Raw genomic sequence first — 25,625 nt, forward strand, 5'->3', positions numbered from 1 at the left:
CAGTTTTTTAAACAAAGGTGTTGTGTCTAGATCTAGGGATGTCATTGACTCTCTTTTCTCAGTCCTCATTAGGCCAGTCATTGAATATAATGCCCCCTTTGCCATTTATCTGTCCAGACACATTCAACAACTGGAATTACCACAGAGATACCTTACTAGAAGTATACAAGGCCTAAACATGTTATACATGGACAAACTCAAAGCTGTTAATATAACTTGTATCCTACACACTGCTAAGAGGTAACCTGTGTCTGGCATACAAGGTATTCTCTGACACATTACTGATGGATTTACTGCACATCAGTAAGTCAAATAGCATCAGATATACTCAGTCTAGGGATCTAAACCTCTTCTGTGACATCAGCAGAACAGTTGGGAGGGACAGGTATACATCACAGAGGGTACATTTGCCATGGAGCAAACTCCTCATCCACATTTTCAAGTACAACATAAATATATGGATGGGAAACAGAACATTTATCCCATGACTGCCTCCTGTACTACTAATGGAAAAAGCCAGCTCCTAAAGGCTTTATCCCATACATCGGCCCCTTCAAATTGTTTATAGTATGATCCCACTTATTCTCATTAGGCATAATATATAGTTATTGACCATGGGATGGGTAAGGCCAATATATAATCAAATGGGATAGGTTATTTTGAGCACAAAAAGCAAAATTGTCTAGGCTTAAAATTGCCCACAAGGGCAGTTAACCTAATACTTACCTGTAAACCTATGAACCTATGCTATTCTCTTTCATCTTTGGCGATGGTAATCATGCAGTTAGTAGCAGGGCATGGAGGCATAGGCCCCTCACATGGAGGTTGTGGCAGCTTTGCCCCCTGTACTCACATAAAACATTTTGTTTTGTGATTTTATCATTTTGGGTTTCTACTAACTGGATTGTCTTTTGGTTGATTTTTACTGGTTGGCCTGGGCAAAATTTAACTTCATATGACTGGCCATCAGTGAACAAGACTATTAAGGACACTGTATTGGATCTAAGCCTTGAGACCAACATTTTCATAGAACTTTAATCATACGTTTTATGATGTCAGACTAGTTTGATCATATTTTAAAGGCAGTGAGGAAGGTGACACGGAAAGAGCACATACATAAACCTAAGACATTCAAATTTCACTTTGAGCATTTTAAATCAGTGGTACAGAGTAATATTGTGGGCACCGTATGCCACTGATACATATGGCAGGCTTTTGCAGAGAAGCTTAGTTGCTGACTGTAGTATGAAGGAAGGAAGTAGATTGGTTTTCTGTTAAACACTAATTCAGGCAACACACAGTAAGGTATGGAATTTGTCAGGGATTTCTGTTATGGCAGCTTCTTTAACGGTTTCATCCGTGATATGGAAGCCAAGCTATTTAGGATGCAAAAACTGCTGATGCCACTAAGCTTGCTAGGGTACAGGACTACCAGTAAGCAAGGAAAAACTTCATAAAAGATGTAACTGTCAACCTTCCAGCAATAAAATTCATAGCACTACGCTTTAAAAATCATTGCAGTGGGTTAGAAAAAGGAACATTCTCTTATTTTTCATGATAGAAGGTCTTTACATACTAGACTGTATATAGGTAGTAGAAAGGGGTCTTAGTAAAGGCATAGTTTATTTACTGAATGTGATATATACCCCCAAACAGATCTGCCATTGAGGAACATCAGTAAATATAGGAGGAGCAAGGCTAAATTTGATTGTTGAGACCAGAAGCGTAGCTAAGGTGGGGCAAATGGGGAAGTTGCCCCAAAGCAAAATGTTAAAAGGTACAATTAGCAGATTCCAATTAGTCTTCAATGCATTTCTGGCATTCAGAAATAAAGACCACTGTTGCACATGTATTCTGAACCCTGGCAAATGTGGCATAAACTGTAGCAGCTGCTTGCTACATGTATAGCAAGCTGTTTGCTACAGTTTAAATGTCAGAAGAGTGTTTTTTTTTTTATTTGCTCAACATGTTTTAGGAGTTTTTTTTTTAAGTTGAGGCAGGTGTGCTAAACTGTATGATGGCATCAGTTACCAGTGTAGCTAGCTACACCTTTGGCTGATATATATGATGAGACAGATGTGTGTAATCAGATGATCAGATGTTTAGAAAAATGGAGATGTTTTAAGTTATTCTTCACTTATACAGTCTTGTGATATTTATTTTTTAAATTTTTGTGCTTCTTTTTAATGTTTTCCATGTTGTGTTATTTTTACTTTTACAATACTTAGTGCTAAGTACTTAAATATTTTTAGTTAAGCAAATCAATGTTTTTAAAAATAGTATTATCCAGTATGTATCAGTATGTCAAGTCATGATGTAATGGAGAAAACAAACTCTGTGATCAACTGGAAATAGACATATTCCTCCAGACTCTAATTCTAGCATTCAGGTGTTTTACAAAGTATAAAACTTTGAGATGTTTGAACTATACAGCTACAAGCATGTAGAGTACAGACACAGTTATATACTCATGTTCCTCAAAGTCAGATCTGTTTTGGGTTACATATCATGTTCAATAAACTACAGTGTGACTTGACAGACTTGCTCACAATGATTAATACTGTATTTCAAAATATATTTTATGAATTCTTAATTTTGGTGTAATGTTTTGCAGTGTCTAGTTTGTATAAATTGGCTGAATTGGTAAAATATCTTTTTTCTGGTTCAGGGGTTACTGTTCTTATAAAGTGACCCCATAGTACATACTTACATGGGCAGCTTAATACATTGTTTGATTTTTTTTTTTAACCAAACATCGATATAGTCTGACCCCTCAGAGCAGAAAATGGATGAGTCACTAGTTTTGGATAAAATTTTTGATATAATCAAATGACTCAGTAAGTAGTCAATCTGGAAAGTGATATGGAGTAAATTAGACTACTGCTCCTCCTCCGCTGGACGTATGATGGTATGAATACGAGAATATATTAGGCACAAAGATGCAAAACTCTAATTTACAGAAGAACACAGCTGTAGATCTTATGCAGCAGCTCAGTTCACAGCTAGGCACTTTGTACTGGCAAGACTTTTAATCAGAAACTTTAACTAATGATCTAAGCATCTTCTTTTCCATGACTTCATTTCCCTCACACTTGGTAGAATAGTTAATTGTCAGACTAGTGATTGTCCATTAGATGGACATTTCCTTCCATGTTGAAGAGAACCACCCGCACAAATGCCTGCCCTACACTGTCACATTCAGGGGCACTTTGTCAATCTGTATATTGCGTCATCTTTTTTCATGAACTGCTTATCCCTCCAGCACTGATGATTTTAGTGAAACCCTTTGCCTTTTTCTTTTTATGGTGAATAATAAGATCCATACAAGGATTATCCACAGTTCTTAGGCTGGTAAAGAACCTGGTTGACAGTATCATTTACATCATTACCAGATTCTGACCCCTGCTCATGACCTGATTTGTTGCCTACCCATTCTTTGGCCTTGAAAATGATGACAGGTAGGTACAACTATGATAGTATGGAAGGATGAGCCTTTTTGTATTTGGTAATAGATAAGCTACACTTTGTTACTATCACTGATGATATAAGAAAATCCCTGAGGGATTCCAAACCATCCAACACAGAGTGAGATAGACAACAGTTCAGAAGAGTTAGAGGATTATAGATGGAACCCACTATGGCACTCAGAAGGATGTAGTGAAGCTGAAAGCTAGCAGAGAGAGAGGGTTTGGCTGTTATGTTCAGGAATACCTTGAATATTATAAGGAACCCACTACAGCCTCCCGAAGTTTCAAATATAGAACTTATTGCCCTTAAGATATGCCTCAACACCCAGAAATGCATTAACCTTATAGGAATGTATATCCCACCAGGGAAGAACACTGAAAACCTGGAACAAACACTCTGCTGGTTGTCCAAAGAAACCATAGTACTTGGGGATGTCAATATAGACTGGTCTCACTGTTCAGCCCACATAACCCCACATCCTATTAACTTATATGGTTTCTCCCAAAACATTCTATCCCCAACTAGAATTGGAGAGCACCATTGACTGGATACTCACCAACAAGGGTTCACAGAATTATACCTCTGGGACCCTCCCAAATGACCTCAGTGACCACCTCATAACTTATATCATTAAACATAAATGTCCAACTACTAGCCCCATATACAGACAAGTCAGGAACAAAAAGAAATTTGACCCACGACTATTCCAGAACTAAAGTCCTGTAACTGGTCTATCCTAAAAACCTACCCAGGAGAGCGTTTCCTACTTTAATGACATGTTCCTTAACATACTTGACTCCCATGCCCCAGTCGTCTGATTAGATCCAAGGAGCGGATAGCCCCTGGCTAACTAGTCATACCAAAACCAAAATTAAACTCCGAGACCAGGCCTGGGATAAATGGAGAGCTACTAAAACTCCCCAAGATCGCATCAAATTTCAACAGCTCCGAACACCACTAAATCAGCCATTACCCAGGATAAAAACAGTACTTCTGCCAGCTTTAGAATAAGCACCAACAGAATCCAACGAAGTTCTGGGCAGGATTTAATAATCTTCTCCATGCAGGTAAATCCTCCACCCCTACCCTGAGAAACTAATCGGGAAAGACCCAGTAGATGTAGCCAACACCTTTAACTCTTTTTTTACTGAGACCATCCAGTCTCTAGCTAATCAGTTAACTACCTCCTCAACTCCCTCCTCTCATAAGAATAACCCTGCTCCTCCCTCCTTTAGCCTAAAACCAGTTTCCACAGCCTATATTTGCACCCTCTTAAAAAAACTGAAACCAACTACCCTAGCAGCAGATCACCTCCCAGCGGAGTACTTACAAATAGCGGCTGACACAATAGCCTATCCCATATCGATCCTAATAAACAGGACTATAACTGAAGCCACCATCCCCTCTATTTGGAAAGTTTCTTACATTATCCCACTTCATAAAGGAGGTAACTCCTTCCAACTACAGACCAATAGCTATACTGTCTCCTCTAGCTAAAATTATGGAAAGATGTGTTCACAAACAACTTCTACACTACCTAACCCTTCACAATCTCCTGTCCAAATGCTCATCACAGTACAACCACTGCTCTACTCTCCTTCATTGACTCCATCAATAACAACCGCAATAACAAACTAATATCCTCCGCCTCTTCCTCGATCTATCAAAAGCCTTTGACATGGTGAATCACCAGCTCCTCCTCTCCACCCTAGAAAGCCTACATCTTGACAACCTAGCCCTAAGCTGGTTTAAGGCTTATCTCTCTGGTAGGTTACAAGCTGTCCAGTGGCAAAACAGACTATCTGACCTGCTCCCAAACACCATTGGTGTTCCTCAGGGCTCGATACTTGGTCCCTTTTTTCCATATTCATTAACGATCTCCACTCTGTCATCCCTAAAGCCACCTGCATTCAATATGCGGATGACTCAACCCTGATCTGCTCTGACACCTCTCTTCCAAAACTACAAACAGCCACTCAACACTGTTTTACTATAGTGGAAAAATGGTTCTCGATCTGAAACTCATACTCAATCCATCAAAACCAAACTACTTCTATTCTTCCCCACCATACCCACACCACTAGATAAAGATCTTCCTATTCCAAATAATATCTCCTTTCATGTTGAATCCATCAATGGTACTATCATTGAACCTGTCTCTAGCACCAAACTATTAGGTGTCACCATCGACCACAAACTCAAATTTGACTTTCACATCAGCCATACCATTAAAACTGTTAACAAGAAACTAGGGTCCTATAGAATAAAAACTACCTTACCCGAACACCAAACTTACTAACACATCTCCTCTCCACCCTCTAGTACTCTCCTTTCTTAAAAGCATGAACTTAATATGCTTACTGTTGGCTATAACCACATTGCCAGATTTATTACAGGAAATCCATATCGAACTCACCACTGCCTTAACCTTAAGAAAATTGGCTGGTTAGAATTGCCCAACCTTCTCAAACTAAACCAACTCTCTGAAGCTTTTAAAATAATAAACTACCCAGATAGAACTCCATCACTGAGCAGTATACTGATACCCTATACCAACCTTAACTGCCCAAACAGTGTTCAAATACTCACCATTAAAGCAAAGAATATGGGTGGTGATGCTCTCTATGCTAATTCCATTGGAAAGCCTTGGAATTCACTTCCAAACCATATAAGAAATATGACCTCACTTAACCAATTTAAAAATAATCTCAAAGAATATCTTAACTCACACTGGCTGTGTCCCTGTACTGAACCAGACTAACCTAGGACTCGCTCCTCCCAATCCACCCCTTCTTTGACTTTAATTCCTTTATTACTGTTCCCTCTATGTTATCACCTCAACCTTATAATTGAATATTTAATGTTTTTTGTATAGCCTGCTGCAATTGTTTTTTTTTCTCATCCTATGTTAATCCTTCCTCATTGCGTGTTATTTGTACAGATGTCATGTCATTATGTTGGAGCTTTTGGCCTCTACTGAAAAAGGACATGTATCCAGCTAGACTAGCCCGGTCAACAAATGTAAAATAAATAAAATAAAAATAAAATAAATAAATAAATAAATATAATATAGACAAAAGAAGTTACATGAAATTGTAGCGAGAAGGAAGTAGTTCATAAGGGCCCTGAATGTTTTCAGGAAACTTCAGTATCCAGTGGCAATATTTCTGATGTGGTCAGTGTGAAAGGTGAAGAGTGCAGAGGCAGTAATAGACCAAATAATGGGTCCATGAAGGATGGACCTGGTTAAGGCAAGCAGAAAGGAGATATGGAAAATAATGAAAGGCACATAACCACTAGCAGAGAAAGAGCTATTCTTATCCTAGGGGTCTAAGTATATGGGCATTGCTTACATGCAAATAAAGAATAAGCAGTAATTAAATTCAGATGGTCTGCATTGTAATGTAAGGTGAACTACTCATAGTTGCATGGTTCCTGTCCCTCAAAAACCTTTGCCCTACTAATCCAGTCCACTGTTTTACTTGATAATTTATTTTTTGTACTATTTTAAAAGTTGGAATAAGTTTTCCCTTGCTGCTCCCTTCATATTATCTGTACATAAGTCTTTATGGGGGGCTGCTTCTCCACTTTGGGTGAATAAATCTTTTGCTTGTGTTGTTTGGCAACCAGTGTTTGTAAAACCTGCAGCAAGAGGTCAGCTATACTTTGTATTGATTTATTATGCAACTGCCTACACACAGTGCTTATTCCATCTGTCTAGCTATGATGTGTGCGTGTGCATGCGTGTGTGTGTGTTTTACACTGCTTAAAAATGTCTGCAGTCAGTATGCAGTCCCTCTGTTTAATTTGTAAAGCACAAACTGATATAAAGGCAGTCCACCCTAAGTTATATCTTGGTTGATGATCAGATTTAATGTAGTAGTCCAAGTAATCTTGGTAAGTTTCAAGGGTCGACTCTAATGAAACTAATGTTAAGAACTAAGGACGGAGAAAAGCAAATAAAGTTTAATAGAGAAGTATCCTATCATCATAAGGCTCTTCCAACTCAACAGTAAAAGAAGACTCTGACCCTTGTCTAGTCATTAAACCAGGACCATCTGTATTCTGTGTGATTGTCACTGCCACTGGACCAGCAGTGCTTGAAATCATTTTCATGGTGATTTCCTAGCTGAAGAGAAAACTACTGTTTTTTGAGAAAAACAAGTATCTAACTGTCCAGAGACTTTTTCTTGGTCCAGTGGCACTGCTAAAAACACAGAATGTAGGGGATCCTGGTTACAATCCCCAGACAAGGGTCAGAGTTTTCCTTTCCCATATAATTGGTAATTAAGTACTAGGTCCGTGGTTTGTACTGTTTTGGATATTTTACTTATAAATAATTTCCTTTTAAATTAAATGCTATATTTACAAAAATGCAAAACTGCTGTTAAACTTCCTATTGTCACACTTTTCCAGTTAAAGGAATGTAAGAAAAATACACACAAAAACACTTTGCATGCAAACTAATTTGCTTCTAAATATTTTGTTTTAAATGCTCTTAAAGTTTATATTGTTGCTGTAAAATTATTTTGTATGTGCAGCAAGTAATTTATTTCTTTAAGATTTTACTAATTTCACTGATGAGTAATTGTGAATTATGCTAATGCAGTAAAATATAATTTAATGATTTTGGAGTTCAAGGCAGGATAGGATATGGATGTGGTTCATACATTAAGGGTGTTGTAATGTCACAGAACACCCTACTGTACCCAAGGAATGATAAAGAAATATTGCCCTGGAGGGGTAGCAGTTATGATGAGCTTTACATCCAAAGGGACAGATTTTATCCATAGGACAAAACACAAGGGATCTAATGCTCAGACCAAAAGGGAAAAGGCCACAATTTTTGTTATCTTCCAAGGCATTGCTCCTATTATAAATTATACGAGTGTACTTTAGAAGACTGAAAAAAATCAAACTACAAGTGATCGCTCTCAAAAGACTGAAATTCAATATATCTAAACAAAAAAAATACTTTTTTTTCTTTTTTGCAGGAGCCAACCCCTGGTACCCAAGACACCCACCTGCTACTTATAGTTACCAACTCTGAGATTACACAACAGAGGGGAAAGGGCAAAGTCCCACTGTCTGCTGTACTCTGACCTCCCACAAAGTAATCCCACATTCTGCAATCATGTGAAAATTTGATAGCGTCTGCTGGTATTACAATCATTCTGCCAAATCTTCACACACACATACACACACACACACACACACACACATATATATATATATATATATATATAAATATATATATATATATATATATATATATATATATATATATATATATATATATATATATATGTATATATATATATATATATATATATATATATATATATACACATAGATATATATGTGTGTGTTGTGTGTGTGTGTGTGTGTGTGTGTGTGTGTGTGTGTGTGCGCGCAATAAAAACTTAATACAGAACTATGACTGTGAGTCAAAAATGAGACCTAGTGGTTTGAATGCTTTTGTTCTCTTTAATGTAGAACTTCTTCAGAAAAATTAGACAGAATGTTTATTATTGACATCCATTTGAAAATTTATGAAAAAAGTCTTCTTCCTAATCCACCTCCCTGATTTTCACCTTGACAGAATCTACAAAAGATATACTGATGATATCTTTTTTGTTTGGCAAAGCACGAGGTCAGAACTTAATGACTTTCTCCAGGTCATATCAGACAGCTGCAGCTTCCTCTCCTTTACTATCTCCAGCATCAGACCCACAGTCCAATTCCTAGATTTAGAGATCACCCTGGACCCCTCTACACCAGTCTTTCAGTCCAGCCTGTTCAGGAAGAGCACCTTCTGAAACAACTATCTGGATTTACCATCCAGCCCTCAAGATTCATAAAAGCCAAAGTGGTGTGAGGGCAGTTCATTCAGCTCTTTCGCATTATCAGCGAGGACACAGATTTCCTCCACGAAAGTGATTTCCTGGCCAACCTGTTTATAGACAGGAATTATCCCAAACTACTGGCCTACCATGCCCTAGACAAGGTCTGCAGTAAATACAATAGCAAGTTTAGACCCATCCTTAAGGCTGGTCTAGACATCCACCCTCCCCCAGCAATCCCCACAGTGGACTCAGACAACAAGGCTCTCAGCTTTCTGTTCCCCATTAGCTGTGACATGCACCCCATCAGAGACATTCTCACAAAGAATTGAGGCGTTATAGCCAGCACTAGCAACCTTGCCCCAGTAATAGGGGATGCCCCGCTCTTTTGCTATAAGAAAATCAGGACCTTGGGCACCTCTTTTGAATCCACCTCTCACTCCCTGAGTCACTGGCATGCACCCCTGCAAAAAATGCATTGTCTACCAGTACATTCACACAGTGCCCTCCTTTAAGTTTCCCCGTAGTCAAGTCAAATCTCCTTTCACAAATATTTTGACTGTAACTCTGACCACATAGTGTATGCTGCCAACTGCACACTCTGCTCCCATTTCTATGTGAGGAAAAACTTCCAAGAAGCTTTCTGTTTGCATTAAAGAACATGGACTTGAAAATCACACTGGCTAAACCGAGTCAGACTTGCATAGGCTTCCAACTATTTTAATTCCTGGTACTAGAACAAGTTGAACCCTTCATCAGAGACAGAGAAACTCCGCTCAAAGTTAAGGAGTTGAAATGGCAACTCCACCTTGATGCAGACATTAACCCAGGCCATAACGAAAGTCTCAATATTAAAAGCACACTCAGATGGTTTAGATAACACCTTCTTAGTGTGCCATGCCTCTATCCAACTACATACCCCACTTTTTATTTTGGCAGACTCCTTCTTCAAATTCCCATTGGTTCCTCAACTCCCATTGGTCACTTTAATTTGTTACCTTCTGATCCCATTGGTTGCTTTTACTGCTACTTTACTGATCTCATTGGCTGCTTAGCTTTTCCTAATACATGAACTGTGTTACACCTTATTTGCAACTAAAATTAGTAATTTATTTTTTATCCCAATTGGCTGCCGTACACTTGGTTTCAGAAGACTTTTGACAAAATTTTCAAATGGATGTCAATAATAAACATTCTACCTAATTTTTCAGAAGAAGTTCTACAGTAAAGCAAATGAAGGTGCTCAAACCACCAGGTCTCATATTTGTCTTGTAGTCCTAGTTTTTATTGCTTTCATTCTGTTTCTTGCAGGCAGTCCCTTGGTTTTGGTCATGTTTGCGTGTGTATATACATATATATTATATGTATGAGTTCTTGTTTATATATTTATTAATTTTTTTTCCATGACTGGTATGATTGCAGAGCTTGTGGAAATCTATGCTTTTTAGCATTCTCATGAGCATTCATAGTACTTTTTTGGCTGTGGATAGAAGAGATCTGCTATGGATGAAGATGGTAACAAATTATTTTACAACACAAGACACATTGTAGCATGATCTTCCACACTTCTGCAGGAGATAAGTAAGAATAAAGTGCGGTTCCAAGACCAAGTATTTTCACAGTAGCAAAAAAGTAAATATGCCAGGATTATTATTTTTCTGAAACAGTAGAATTTTGTGGTACCTCACTGGTTGCTGAAACAGGGTAACATAAGGACCTTTTTCCATTGCTTATATGTATTTATTTATTTAGTGTGTATATACATACACACACACACACACACACACACATATATATATATATATATATATATATATCTGTGTATATATGTATATATATATATATATATATATATATATATGGGTCTACTACTTTACAACGAATTGTCACTTAACCGAAAACGAAAAGTAGAACCCCAATTCAGTGAAAGTGCAGTTCAACAAAAGTGTACTTTTGCTGAAGTCAAAAACATGCTTTTGCAGGGGGCAAGCCCCCTGTGCCCCCCACACCCCCTTACTTAAATATACCAACTCTGAGATCGCACTACAGTGAGGAAAAGGGAATATTCCCATTCCAAGCTATATTGTGATCTCCGTAGTCAGTTTTTTCAAGTTTCAGTACTTCGAACAAGTAGGTTCGTACAATTGAAGTTTGATGTACTGAAACTTCGACCAAAAACAGTAGACCCATATATTCAGCATTTGTCGTGTTTTATTTTTGTTTTAAATACTGGTCTTTATTGGATTTGAGTGTGCATTTCATGGTTGAGGAATTAAGGCTTGCAGCTGCTAGAAGGCTGAGTGAGACATTTTGTTTGACTAGGACAATTATTTTGGGTCCCAGCTTTGTATAATATACTAATAACTATTTTCTGACCAACAGTGATGATAGATTTGTTTATGAGTGGCATGGATTACCAATGAATATGAAACCTGACTTTTTCAGTTTTGCTAAGGGGGGAGGGGGTTAAATCCACCATCTCCATTAGTTAGGTGGATATTGTTACTATTAAAATGTGATCTTCCAGATAAAGTTATTTTATCCTTTATAACAAGTGCATTATATAGGAATATTTCTGAACCTTCTGACAAAAGATGTGCCTTACCATTTGCTATTAGTGCATTAAACATGAGAACTTCATACTTAATGTAGTATTGTAGAAATGATTCAGCAGACATGAGGATATTTTGCTTCCTGATTAACCTGCAAGCATTTCAAAGCCTCAGCAGAGTATTATGTCAAGAGATGCAAAAAAAAGCAAAAGTTAATTCATTCATGCTTATGAGGTTAACAACTTACTTATTTTATTCAACTACATTAGTGTATTTTGGCAATGCTCATTTCCATTTTTAACCGTGCAGTTTGTAACTTAAATGATTTTTCTACTGAATCTATCAGTCCTTCAAGTAAAGATTTCTTTTTCATTTTTTTCTTTATTTAGTGAGACCACCACCACTTGACTTAAGAAGTCTTTCCACAATACGAGAACACAGCATACACCCTGTTCTCACCAGGACATGGACAGTGCCTTAGTAAGTAAAAAAAAAAAAAAAAAAGCCCAATGAGCACAAGCCATCTCTGCTATTTGTCAGTTTTCTATAAAGCTGATTTGGAGTGGTAAAGATATTTGATGTTTATTCGTGTGCATTAAGGTGCTGCAGAATATTACATAGCTTTATACACCTTTTCAGTGAAATCTTAGAAAATTGCTCAGTGAGTTCGTACATTCATAGATTAGTACTAAGCTACATGACCTTGTGGGCCATTTTAAGTCTAGGCAATTTCCCTTTTTCTGGTTGAAATAACCTATCCCCTTTGTTTATAGATTGACCTTACCCATTCCATGGTTGATAATTATATATTACCATTAGAGAGAATAACTGAGATCATACCATAGATAACTTGAGGTAACCTATGCATGAGATAAACCAGTGGAAGCTGCCTCTGTAGATTAGTAGTACAGGGGTCAGTTATGGAGTAAAAGTTTTGTTTCCAAGTCATAGCTCAAAGTTGTTCTTAAATATGGACAGGGATGAACTTTGTTTTATCGGGATGGGGAGTCCGTTCCATAGCAGTGGTATCATCTGTGAGATATACCTGTCCCTCAAAACTGTTCTATTGATGTTACAGAAGAGGTTTAGATCCATAGACTGAGTATTTCTAACGCCATTTGACTTGCTAATGTGCAGTAAATCCATCATTAGTGGGTTGGAGGATGTTTTGTATGCCAGACACAGGTCATGCCTTTACAGTGTCTAGGATACTGAGTATAGTGACAGGGCTTTGAGTCGGTCCATGTAGGGCATGTTGTTCAGGCCTAGTATCCTTTTAGTAAGGTATCTCTTTGGTCATTTCAGTAGTTGCATGTGTCTGGACGGATACATGCCAAAAAGGGCATTATGTTCAATGACTGGCCTTATGAGAGCTGAGTAAAGGGGGAAAATGACATCCCTAGATCTGGACACAATCCCTTTCTTTATAAGCTTTGCAATATAGAAGTACTTTCTTTCAGCAATAGACACATGTTGGTCTAAAGTTAGGTCACTGCCCACATAAGTTCCCAAATCCCAAACAACTGTGTCAACTCTTAGGGGTGTATTGTCAATGTGTTAGTTACGTGGGATAGATGACTTCACAAAAGATACAGTAATGCATTTTTTGGCATTTAGTTTCAGTCCATGATTCTGGCACCAGTTATTTAGTTGGGACAAACCTTCCTGCAGGATGGCTAAGTCATCTGGGGGTTCAATGACTGCTCCTAGCTTGCAAGTCATGTGGAAACTTGATGACTTTTAGTCCTATTCTCTCCCTTCCATCTGAGTTTGTGCCATGATTTGCAGGGTATGTGTGACATTACTTCAGACACTGCATGCATGTACTTAGTATGTGTCAGCAGTGCCCTGTTTGATGCATGTACTTAGTATGTGTCGGCAGTGCCCTGTTTGATGCATATACTTAGTATGTGTCGGCAATGCCCTTTTTGATGCATGTACTTAGTATGTGTCGGCAGTGCCCTGTTTGACCCTTGCTCTTCCCCCTTCCTTGAAGTGCACCTAGTAGCCTTTACCAGCAGGCAGCTCTTTACAGGAACTTTCTTTCACTTTCCCTCTTGAAACAGATGAATAAGCATCTGCTGTTCATTCCTAGCTTCTGTGGCTAGATTTTCAGTACCAGGATCTGCTACTCAAACCTCCATCTCTGTTGAACAGCATTCCTTTGATATTCTATCTTGCCACTTTATGAAAACATGGTTTTGCTAAGAGGAGAGTAAATGGATGAAACACTTCAGCAAACAGCCATGTTAAAAATTCAGTACTTTATTCCAGTACAAACAGGACATGTAGGAAAAGTTAGCCAAATCCAGTTTCACCAGAATGACAACTTCAGTCAGTATAAAGCAAAGACACTTAAAGGATCAAATAAATAATAGAAATGTAATAGATGATCACCCATGTGACATCAAAATGTTCATGTTAACAGTTTGTTATTGCTATGGGATGAACTGTGACTGATGTTGCTGGTGATTCCCAGTCAAATACATAAAGTGAGATATCTTTTCTCATGTTACAACAATTTTTAAGATTGTAACATCACTTCTAGGAAGAGTGGAGCAGCAGTGTGGCATTTAAAACTCATGAAAGATTATTGATCCAGGAATTTGGTACTTTCTGGTTTACAAATCATTTTGTAACTAGGGGTAAGTGCTTTTGATGACCTGTTTAGAAAAGAAAAGAGTAAAACACAGAGCATCACCTTTAACATTTTTGTTCATTGTCTAATTAAATATTATGAGCACCAAGTTGAAACTTTTATTGTATAAGTAAATAATTGCTTGGAAAACACTAAGTCATTTAAGTATAATTCACAAAACTGTCAGTTCCTCAAGGTATTTCAGGAATAGATGCTAGATAATGAACAGTGATTTGAAGGAAAGGAAAATAAGAACATATAACAGAGACTTAAATGACTATTCGGATTATAGCTAGTTTATATAGCGGTGCTTTAAACTAGTGGCCCACTGTGCTAACAAATTTATAATGAATAATGCGGACCATGAAATAAAAATAAGTGAATTAATTTCTCTTTAAGGTGTGTTTTAAGAAATTATGATACCTTGCTTTCTGATTTCACTCAGAAAGAAAACCATGTGCTTTGTAGACCACACAAACATTAACATCAGGGATGAAGTTCAAATGTATTGAGGGCGTGTGGAAGGGTATAAACAGTAAAAACAAAAGACAAATGGTCAGAGCTGCTGATACTTAAACTTTGAACAAAGAAATGTAAGTACTATCTCTGAGAAAAACTCAAAATAAGAGTACACACTGGGGGCCATGGTTGCAGCAACAAAAACGGAAAAGGGATCAGGGCACCGTCATATCATATGGAAGTAAATGTAAAGCTGAGGGAGAGAACAGTATGAAAAGCAACAAGACATAAACAAAGTATTGCTGTCATTTCTTTGTGCAGAGAGGTGGTGTGACTCCATCTGTAATATGCTGTGCAGTTCTGGAAAACCTGTTTCTGCAAGAACATAAGATTGGGGGTTTCATGGGGCAGAATCAAAGTGGCACAACGCCTGCATCAAAGTAAACAATAAAGTCTCGATGAAATGAAGCACTGAGGGAAAGTTAGAAACTTTTAAGTACCTCAAGGGAATTAATAAAGTTTTGGAGAGTAGTATCTAATAGAAATGAAAAGCATGAGAGGGGGTGGCATGATTTTAAAACAAGAGCAATTCAGAGGAAAAGTGAGAAACAGCTTTTCTCTGTAGGCAATCACCAGTTTGTTGATAAAGTAACAGCTGATTAAAATTTGTGAACTCAAGTAGCTGAATGCACAAATTGCTGACAGGTATGCATGGCCAATTCCTGATTGGCATCATATACTATATATAGTGTAACTGTGCTAAAACTAAATAGGCACCATTGTTGTATAGGTTACAGAAGCCAAATAGTCCAGGGGCGCAGTGTCAAAATGTACAGTACAGTCTCCTGTTGGGGAGAACAACTGTTGGTGGGTGGGACAAGTGTAATATTTATTAACATGGGGGAATACAGGAATATTGTGTAATGCTTAGTAGAACACACTAAGAGCTTCAGATATCAAAATAGCGGGTGGGGGTGTGGGTGGCAATAGCATACAGGTATTCCACCATGCTAACAAAGTAATCTCTGGAAACCAACGTGTTATTAGGTGATGCTTCCTTATAACACAATGTGATATCTAGGTGTAAGGGTCTTCCACATTAGATAGCCTCCCAGTGATCACCCAATATGTTCTGTTCATCCTGAGGGAACCAGAGGAACTCTTGTAGAGTAATTTTGCCTTTTCAAGCAGGACTGATAGGCAGGGGTGCCAAGCCTTAAGAGGGTTTTGTGTCTGAGACAGAGCTAGTTGCAGAACAACTTTATGTACATTCCAAAATTAGGCAGGAAACAAGGGTGACATCCTTTTGATTCCATGGCGAGGGGTTCCATATTTGTGAAAATGGCCACTGACACAGTTGTGGTACATGAACTGGACAAGGCCCATAAACACATCTATCAGCATCTCTTGCAGTTCAGTGAATGTTGTAATTCCTGCCACTCACAATGCTTTCACGTCTGTGTTGTACTCCTTGCACAGATGTGTATGCATCCCTATAGGGCACTCTACATAGCCAGGGTCATTTGGCTCATGACTGTGTAGATTAGAGGTGAAAGTCTTCAAATGTACACCATGCCAACATTTCCATGTATGTATACAGCTGCCAGCTTACTGAGATACATACAGGAAATGTGCTGTCCTCGTGTATCACTGTGGATGAAGTCAGACTCTACAGATCTGATATAGTACAGCAGTGATGTCAGTGTCTTGTATGTGTTCACTTGATTACTGTTTGGTCAAAAATAAAATGCACATGGCCATCATACACATTATAAGTGAAACTTTTATAATGAAGTGCAAAAATGTACTTATTTGAAAAAAACGTGTGCGTGCATGCGAATGTGTGTGTGTGTGTGTGTGTGTGTGTGTGTGTGTGTGTGTGTGTGTGTGTGTGTGTGTGTGTGTGTGTGTGTGTGTGTGTGTGTGTGTGTGTGTGTGTGTGTGTGTGTGTGTGTGCATACATTTTCACATTTCATTACAGATATTTCACTTCTAACACGCATGGTGGCCACGACATATTATTTTCTTTAATACATCAATTCATTAATATTGCATGTATCAACACATCTGAAGGATACTACAAAATTTTAGAGCTAATGAATGATACTTATGTTGAACTGGACTGATTTTTGTGTACACTACACGTGCATTCTTTCTGTGTTAATATTACTTATTTATTTAATTAGTTGTTTGTTTGTTTATTTATTTATTTAGATTCTTGCTGACTTGTATTTGTTCACCCGGATAGTCTACCAATCAATACTGATCAGTTTCAGGACCTGAGGATTTATGATTCCTGCTTGGATGGGTTGAGATCTGTCTTGTTGAATGTAATGCTTTTTCTGGTTAATCTTACTGAGTTTTTAATTACATGGGTATCTTTAACTTCCAGGAGTGTATTTTCGTGCACCTGTAGGCTACAGTGATGGGTGCAACATTTGCCTCATCTGTGTGGACCAGTACATGTTTGAGTTACATTGTTTTACCTCCAACAATCACTTGGATAATGATGAGATTTGGAGCAGGTTCCTATGTGACTTTTGGGTGGTGTAGAAGGAGGCAAAAGATGATCTGACTGTATTCATTCTACATATTAATACCAACATCTTTGGTCTTAAAATTACCTTCTGAGTAGAATTAATTACAATAGATTCTGCTGGATGTTTCTATAATTAAATGTATCAATATTATTTCACAGACCTCAGTGTGCAGGAAGTTATTTTCCTAAAATTATTTTACATTTTTGCTCCCAGTTATCATCCTAGATATACTAAATATAATATATCAAAGGTACAGCTCAAAAGGATTAAAACACTGTATTCTAATGTTAATGATCATTTTGTTACATCAAATCAGTTAGCCATTTGATTGCTGCACAGGGGATATGATCCCCAATGACTGAGAAAGTCATGGGGAATGCTTCCACTGTTCCTATTGCTATTTCTTTTTTCTTTATGCTTTGTGGCTTGAAACTACTAACCATAAAGCCTTCTACATTCAGACTTCAGAAGGGTCTACCATGTCACCTCAGAATGAACAAGCTCTAAAACTAAAAGAGCTTGTATATTTCAGAATGAATCCTGTTACCTCAAATGCATAAAAACTCAGCACATAAGAATCAGAGGAGACTGGAAATTCCTGGAAGTGTATAAAAGATAAAAAAATGTAGAGTGGCCTTAGAGATAGAGGAGAGACCACACTGCTCATCAATCAAACCCTTTCTCTCAAAATATTACACAATACTACTGCAGCTGCATTAGATTATAATAACTGGAAACTTAGGCACATTACAACTCAGAAGACCTACCATGCAAAGTGATAACCATATATCACTTGATCTTATTATAACTAGTATAAAACATAGATGTTCAGCTATTCATATTCTCCCAAACTTCATCAGTGACTGTTGCCCTTTACTGTCATAGTTGTCATTCAAAATTAAAAGTTTGCCCCCAGTTGTAATAACAAGGAGAACTTTTTCAAAAAACAAAAAAGCCATACAATTTAACAACCTGGACAACATTGAATGGACACTGTTTTACAGTCAAGCACAGAACCAGAACTGGCTTATCTAGTACCCAGTGCTTGTCCCCTGTCTTTTGAAGAGCTGGTGGTCTAAGAGAGAGCTTCTTCACACCCTCAACTCTTCAACCAACCGAAGAGCAAAAAAAAAGGAAACTTGTACTTTGCTACAGCTTCTTACCATACAGAAAGGGCTGAAGTGCCAAAGTAAATGTATGCATCTTCATTCAGAAAAGAATGCAGGAACTGCACTTCCCAGTTGTGCCCACTAACACCTTGCACCCAGGGTGGCTGTCCCCTTCAACAAACCCTACTTATACTTCTGATTAAACAAATCCAATGTTAGCACTTTCTTACTTCATCAGTATCCTTTCTTTTTTTCCCCCCAAAATGTTTTTTATTTTTTTTTCAAAAGTAATAACAGTAATAACAAGTTTACAATCAAAATTGAAACAAACTATTTACAACGTCCATAACAAGAATACATCCATATACATTCATGTAATCATCTAAAACGTTTTAGTAATGATTGTAACTTGTCCCAAGCAATTAATTTGTGTGTTAAATTCTTTGTTTTAATTTTTAAACTCAATATTTCCTTTTCACATAGATTTGTGGCTAAATAAATTAATTTTTAAAAGATATAGGAGAGTTAGTTTTCCAATTTTTTGTCAAAACCTTTTTTGCAACTGCAAGTATTGACCAAAGAAGGTGTGTTTGAGATCTGGGTATGACTTCTGGTAAAGGTACATTAAATAAAATACGAGAATTTGAAATTTCACAATTATCATTCCATAAGACTTTGCAAAAACATTCAAATTCCTTCCAAAACTGAGATAACATAGCACATGCAACAATCATATGAAACTAATCAGTTGGTTTACACCTCCAACATTTCATATCATTTTTTCTGTACATACTAGCAATTGTTTGAGGTGTATAATAACTCCTGTGGAGGAATTTCCATGTGTATATTTTCCAGTAAGGAGAAATTGTTGTTTTTTTGTACTGACTTCAGAAGGAGTTTCTTGTTATTAGTAGTAAATTCTTCATTATTTATTTTGGTGGAGTATTTCCAAAAAGAAGCTTTTGCAAAACTACAATCAGATCGGATAACTTTATATGCTAAGGATATAAATGAGGTGCCTTTCAAAGAGCCATTAATTATATTAATCAGTAATTCTAATGTTTTTGGTATGCTGTTTCCATGGGTTTGTAAAAAGAAAACAGTTTTATTATGTATAAATTCTCTACAAGTTTGTGTATCTATCCAGTTATTATTATGTAGACTATATCTAGTAATTAGATAGTTAGCTGGGTAAATCCCATTAGTGGATAAGAATGGGTTTCAGTATACTAAATCATTATTCTTAAATTCAAGCATTTTATTTTTATCGAATGAGATTAAATACTCATTTGTATAAGCAATAAGGAGAATGGATATTAATAAGTTTTTAATTAACTGGTTAGATTGAGTGATTTTCATAACATTTGCAATTATGGGATTGATAAAAGAGCAATATTTTAACTTCTGCTTATCCTGTGTATATATATTTTAAAATAACAAAGACATTTTTATGTATTGTAGTGAAAGGATCAATTAGTATTTATTATTGGTTAACAAAATGTTTTCATGCATTAGTTTCTAATATGAATTGTATGAGGAATTTAGCTGTAAAAGAATTATATTAAAGATGGTAGCGTTTATATAGAATTCAATATTAGGAAAGCTTATAGCCCCCTCTTCCCAGCTTGCCACATGTCTTTGTAAGGATATTCTGGGTTTTTGGGGGTACCCAAGGAATTTTAATAAAATATTTTTTTGACATTTTTTTTAGTTGGAGGAATGATTAAAATGTGTTATATAAAGATTTTAGATAGCACTATCATTTTTATTAGCATTAGTCTGTCTTCAAAGGTAAAATAAAGTTTATTCCAATTGTCTATGAGATTGGCAATTAAATTTGTTAAAATATTATACTTTATAGTAATTGTACTCTTGAGAGTGGAGTTAATTTGAACACCCACATATTTAATGTGTATATTGTCCCAATTAAAGCATTTGTAACTTTTCATTTTTGTAGTTACCTTTTTGTTTATTAACATAGTCTGGGTTTTATTATGACTAAATTTTAGTCCTGACAGGTCTTCAAATAAAGGTAAAGTGTTGAGTAGTTGATCCAAAGATGTTTCAATGTCTCCACTATTTAATAATAAATCATCAGCAAATAACTGAATCTTTGGAATAAGTCACTATTTAAATTATAACCTTTAATGTGAACATTATTTCTGATATGATTAGCTAGTGGTTCTACAGCTAAATTGAAAAATAAAGGGGAAAGAGGGCAGCCTTGTTTTATACCTTTTGTAATTTTGAAAGAAGGGGATAAAAAAGAACCAATCTTTACAAAAGAAACAGAATTTTCATTAAGGTTTCTAATTAATTTTATAAAGTTTGGAGAAAATTTATATTGTAGTGTTTTAAATAAATAAGGCCAACTTAACGAGTCAAAAGCTTTATTTATGTTGAGACTCATTATTGTTAATCCGTTTCTATTTTTATTTGCTAAATCTATCAGGGTCAAAAGTCTTATTATATTGTCTTGGACTTTCTTATGTTTAATAAAACCTGTCTGATATTCTTCTATTAGGCTAGGTATAATGGAATTTATTCTGTTTGATATTATGCTCATGAAAATCTTGTAATCAATTTTTAATAGTGAGATGGGTCTATAAGAGGAACAAGAGGTAGGATCATTATCAGTGTTAAGTATGGGTGAGATGAGTGAATACTTCCATGATGCTGGGATATGGAATGTATTTTTACCTTCATGAAATGTATTTAATAATATTTTTAAAATATTGTCAGGGAACATTTTATACATCTCAGCAATCAGGGGTCTACTTTATTCTGTTGAAAGACGATTCCATCGAATCGCACGACACATAAACAGTGAAACATGAATACGTCGAACCAACGAAACCGCAAAATTCAAAACGTCGAACTGTCATAGTTGGCCCATCTGCGGTATAGCTTTGTAAGGTAAGTGTGCTATAGTTACGGAACCTAGGGTTAGCATGCGAGTTAAGGTAAGTGCATAAGTAGGTAATGTATGTAAGGTTTAGTGTAGGGTTTTGTTAAGTGTATGTGTGTGGAATTTTAGTTTGTTTGGGTATAGCTTTTTAGGGTAAGTGTGCTATAGTTACAGACCTTAGGGTTAGGGAGGGGTTAAGGATAGTGCATAGATAGTTGTGTATGTGGGGTTTAGTGTAGGGTTAGAAGTAGGGTTTTGCTACTTTACTTTAGGGTTAGAAGTAGGGTTTTTGTTAGTATATGTATTTTTTTTTGTTATTGTGTTTGGGTACATAGCGTGTTGCAGGCAGTGGGCTTGGCCAACTATGACGGTTCGACGTTTTAAATTCCGCAGTTTCATTGGTTCGATGTATACTTCTTTCACTGTTTATGTGTCGCGCGATTCATATTTGATGGAATCGTCTTTCGAAAGAATAAAGTAGACCCAGAATCAGACCATCTAACCCTGGTGCTTTATTAGTTTTTAAGTTGTTTATTTGGTCTTTTAATTCTTTAAATGTGAAATGTCTATCAATTTTAGCAATATTTCCAGGAGATAATGTCTTTGGAAAATTATCAATTAAGAATTTATCTAGATTCCCATTTTCCTTTATTGGTTTGAGAATATTCATATTCTCATAATATTTCTTTAAACCTTGCAGTATGCAATTTAAATTAGTGGCTTTTATTTCCCTCTTATTTTCAACATATATAATTTCTTTTATGTGATTTCTTTCATTTAAGCATTTTGATCATTCTGCAATTTTATGTAGACTTTTAGGATTGATTGAGTATGAGCATAATTTGATTTTCTTTAAATTTATAGATATTTTGTGCTGCAAAATATTTTGATATTCTTTGTTTAATTTATATTATCTAAGACTTTCTTATCATTTGGTATAAGAGTGCGTTTTAGGTTATCTAATTCCATTTGGATATCTTGTAGTCTTTTATCCCATTCTTTTCTTTTTTGTGTATACCAAATGCTTACTTTCCCATACAATACAACTTTTAGGGTATCCCATAAAATTGTATCTGATATTTCTCCATTGTTGTTTGTTTCTAAAAACTGATTCATTTCTGATAACATCCATTCTTGAAAACCTTTTATTTTTGTAATATAAGCTGGTATCCTTTGACAATGTATTAAGGGTTCAGTATGAAAAGTTATATTAAAAGTAATGGCGTTATGGTCAGAAAGGGGACAGGATATTATTAATATATTAACTATTTTTGATTATAAAGAATTCAACAGTAATACTTTATATATGTTAGTTTGTGTCCCAAATGTATATGAGTAATGAGAAAACTTTAGGGAGGAGGGAAGTTTTATATGGTGTATATCTTTTAGATTTCTTATATTAATGTAATTATGTAAGTGTTTTGCTACAGGATAGATCTTAAAGGGTTTAGTATTTGTTGTTTCATCAGAGGAAAGAATACAATTAAAATCTCCTGCAATTATCATTTCTCCTCTAGAGTGTAAAGTTATAATGTCTAAGCATTTCTTTACTGACTTTGTACCAATTCCGGGGATTCAGTAAGAATTTATAAGAATATATTTCCTTTCAAGTTTAATTACTATTATTGCTAACATACCATCCTTGTCTATATATGAGTTTACAATTTCAGGAGATCTTAGGCTTTTTCCCAAAGTATTAGTACACCTGTTCTTTTGTGATTGAATTGGGAGCTAATCAAAATTTTATAATCTTTTAGTGTGAGCTTATTTAAATATTGGGATATTAAATGTGTCTCTTGAAGAAATACTATATCTGCCTTATGTAAAGAAAGATATTTATTAATACTTGCTCTTTTGATATGGTTATTTAGCCCATTTACATTCAGTGATAAACATTTATGTTAAGCCCATTTAAAATATATAATGGTTCAAGATAATCATAGTGATTTCCTAAATGGTTTACCGTGTAGTTTATAGCAAAATGTCTTATGGACTGGGTTTCTGTAACAATTAAAGAAGGTAAAATAGTGTTTACAGTAACATCCTTCTTCATGGAACCTAATGTTCCTGGCTTAATATGTGTTACATATAAGCCACAAATCTGCCAGCTCATATCACTTAAAAGTGGGTCACTGCAACTGCATACTTTATTAATATCTAAAAAGGAAGGGAGGGTTATATATTATAGAGTCATAGTATATAATAGGTTATTGTTCTTACAGACCAATATTTGAAGAAGATAACAAACTTTCTAAATTATGAATGTATAAAACAATCTATGAATTGAAGTATATATCCCATTGCAACCTATATTTCTTCCTCCTTCTCAAAAAACTTAAAACTTTTTAGATCAACTATGTCGTGCAGACATTAATAAAATACAGTAGGTTACTACAAATATTATATGCCATAAGATGTCAAGACAAGTTGGGTGAGTAAGATAAGAATAGCAATATGTAATAATACATATATTTTATCCTTCACCTGCATTGTCTTGACATTTATTATTTAGCTAATCTCTATATTTATTCAGAGTATGGCTTAAAAGGCATTAGAATAAAATAAAAATTAATTTTGAATTCTAAGTCAAACTTTATCATTTCATAGAATAAACAGAGTATATCAACAGTACAACACAGTATTTCTTTGTGTGTCAGCGTTCTACAAGTAGGCCTCCTTTAACAAAGCTGAGTATTAGTCATTGGTGTTTTGATGTCAGTCAGTCATTGTGTTTATCTGGAATGCATATATCCTGTTGGCTTTGATTGTGCCAAAGGAATGCACTAATAGACCATTCAAGATCTTGTGGCTGGTGAAAGAAGATTAGCAAAATCAGAGAAATGTGCAGGAGTTTTGCAGAAAGCTACCGAGTTCTGGACAGATAGACAATGATGAAATGATCCTATAGTTTATGATGTGTGGCAATACATCTTTAAGACCCATGAGCACTAAAGCCAGCAAAGTAAAATATTCTTAATACTTTGACAGAGATCAGAAGACTGAACTCCAGACAAAATTTGATAAGCATAAGCACATCCTTTAACAATGCTTTTTAGTATTATATTCTCATTTAGATAGCGATTAAAAATTATAAAACATGAACATAGAGATAGGTTTATCTGACATGAGCTAACAGCAAAAAAAAAAAAAAAACACATCGTTACCATTATGTTCCCTTTTGTATTGTTTTGCAAGTTAGACATGAATTAATTTGGCCTCTGTTAAAGTATGACTTTTAGTGAACCATTGTGTTTTTGGGCAAAGTAATTTATTTGTATCCCATTTAAATAAAAGCAAAACCAACCACTGTCACTCTCTTTCGAGTTGCATCTAACTCTTACAGTGGCCATTTGGATAGCTACTGCTATCAGTGAAATTTTCAAGGCAAAGGGGAGGAAGCAGAAGTAGGTTTCCAGAGCTTTCTTCTGTATCATACATGCATGTGGTCATACCTAGGTGTAATTTAGTGTTCTCAGTACACATACTGCATGTCTCTAGAATGTGTAAAGAAACCATAGGAAGCAGAGGAAACCTATCCGAATGCAGGGAGAGCATGCAAAGTCTACATAGAAGGTACCACCATCAAGAATCAAACCAGAGAACCTCTTAGTGCCCCAGCCAGGAAGCAAAGCAAAGAAACCATCAGTATCCTTTATAATATCCAAAAGAACTCTCTTCCCCAAAGCAAGGAGCTGGCCAAGAAGACAGAAATGTCCCTGGCTAACACAGGTGATATTAAACAAAAAATTAACCAAAGGGACAATGCATGGAAACAGGACCCCACCAGTCACAACCTACAACATCAATATTTGATATTAATGAAGAATAGACACCAAAACCACCAAAGCACTGTATGTAAGATAAAGGCAAAATACCTTGACAACTAAACCAAAATCATTCTGGAAAGAAGTAAAACAACTTACAGGAACTATCACTGACTTATCAACAGATACAACACTAAGATTCCTTCAACAATGAATATAGGAACTTTCTTCTCTCCACTGTAAATGAGATTGCCAACTCTTTTACCACACAACCCTCACACAATAAACTACCTCTCCCAATGCTACACACTAACTGCATATTCTGCAGCTTTTCATTTCACTGA

The 25,625-nt window shown here is 36.0% G+C and overlaps 1 protein-coding gene across 1 annotated transcript in view; it reads left to right on the forward strand.

Moving 5' to 3' along the window:
• The window catches only part of GAB3 (GRB2 associated binding protein 3), a 980,339-nt gene that overhangs the window by 871,674 nt on the left and 83,040 nt on the right, over positions 1 to 25,625 (forward strand). Inside the window, exon 7 of the mRNA XM_044057216.1 lies at positions 12,253 to 12,343. Coding sequence (XP_043913151.1) covers positions 12,253 to 12,343 — 91 coding nt within the window. The remainder of the gene's footprint in view (positions 1 to 12,252; positions 12,344 to 25,625) is intronic.

This window comes from Protopterus annectens, chromosome 15.part0 (assembly GCF_019279795.1).
Source record: "Protopterus annectens isolate FY-2018-M chromosome 15.part0, PAN1.0, whole genome shotgun sequence".
In the NCBI taxonomy this organism is placed as follows: Eukaryota; Metazoa; Chordata; order Ceratodontiformes; family Protopteridae; genus Protopterus; species Protopterus annectens.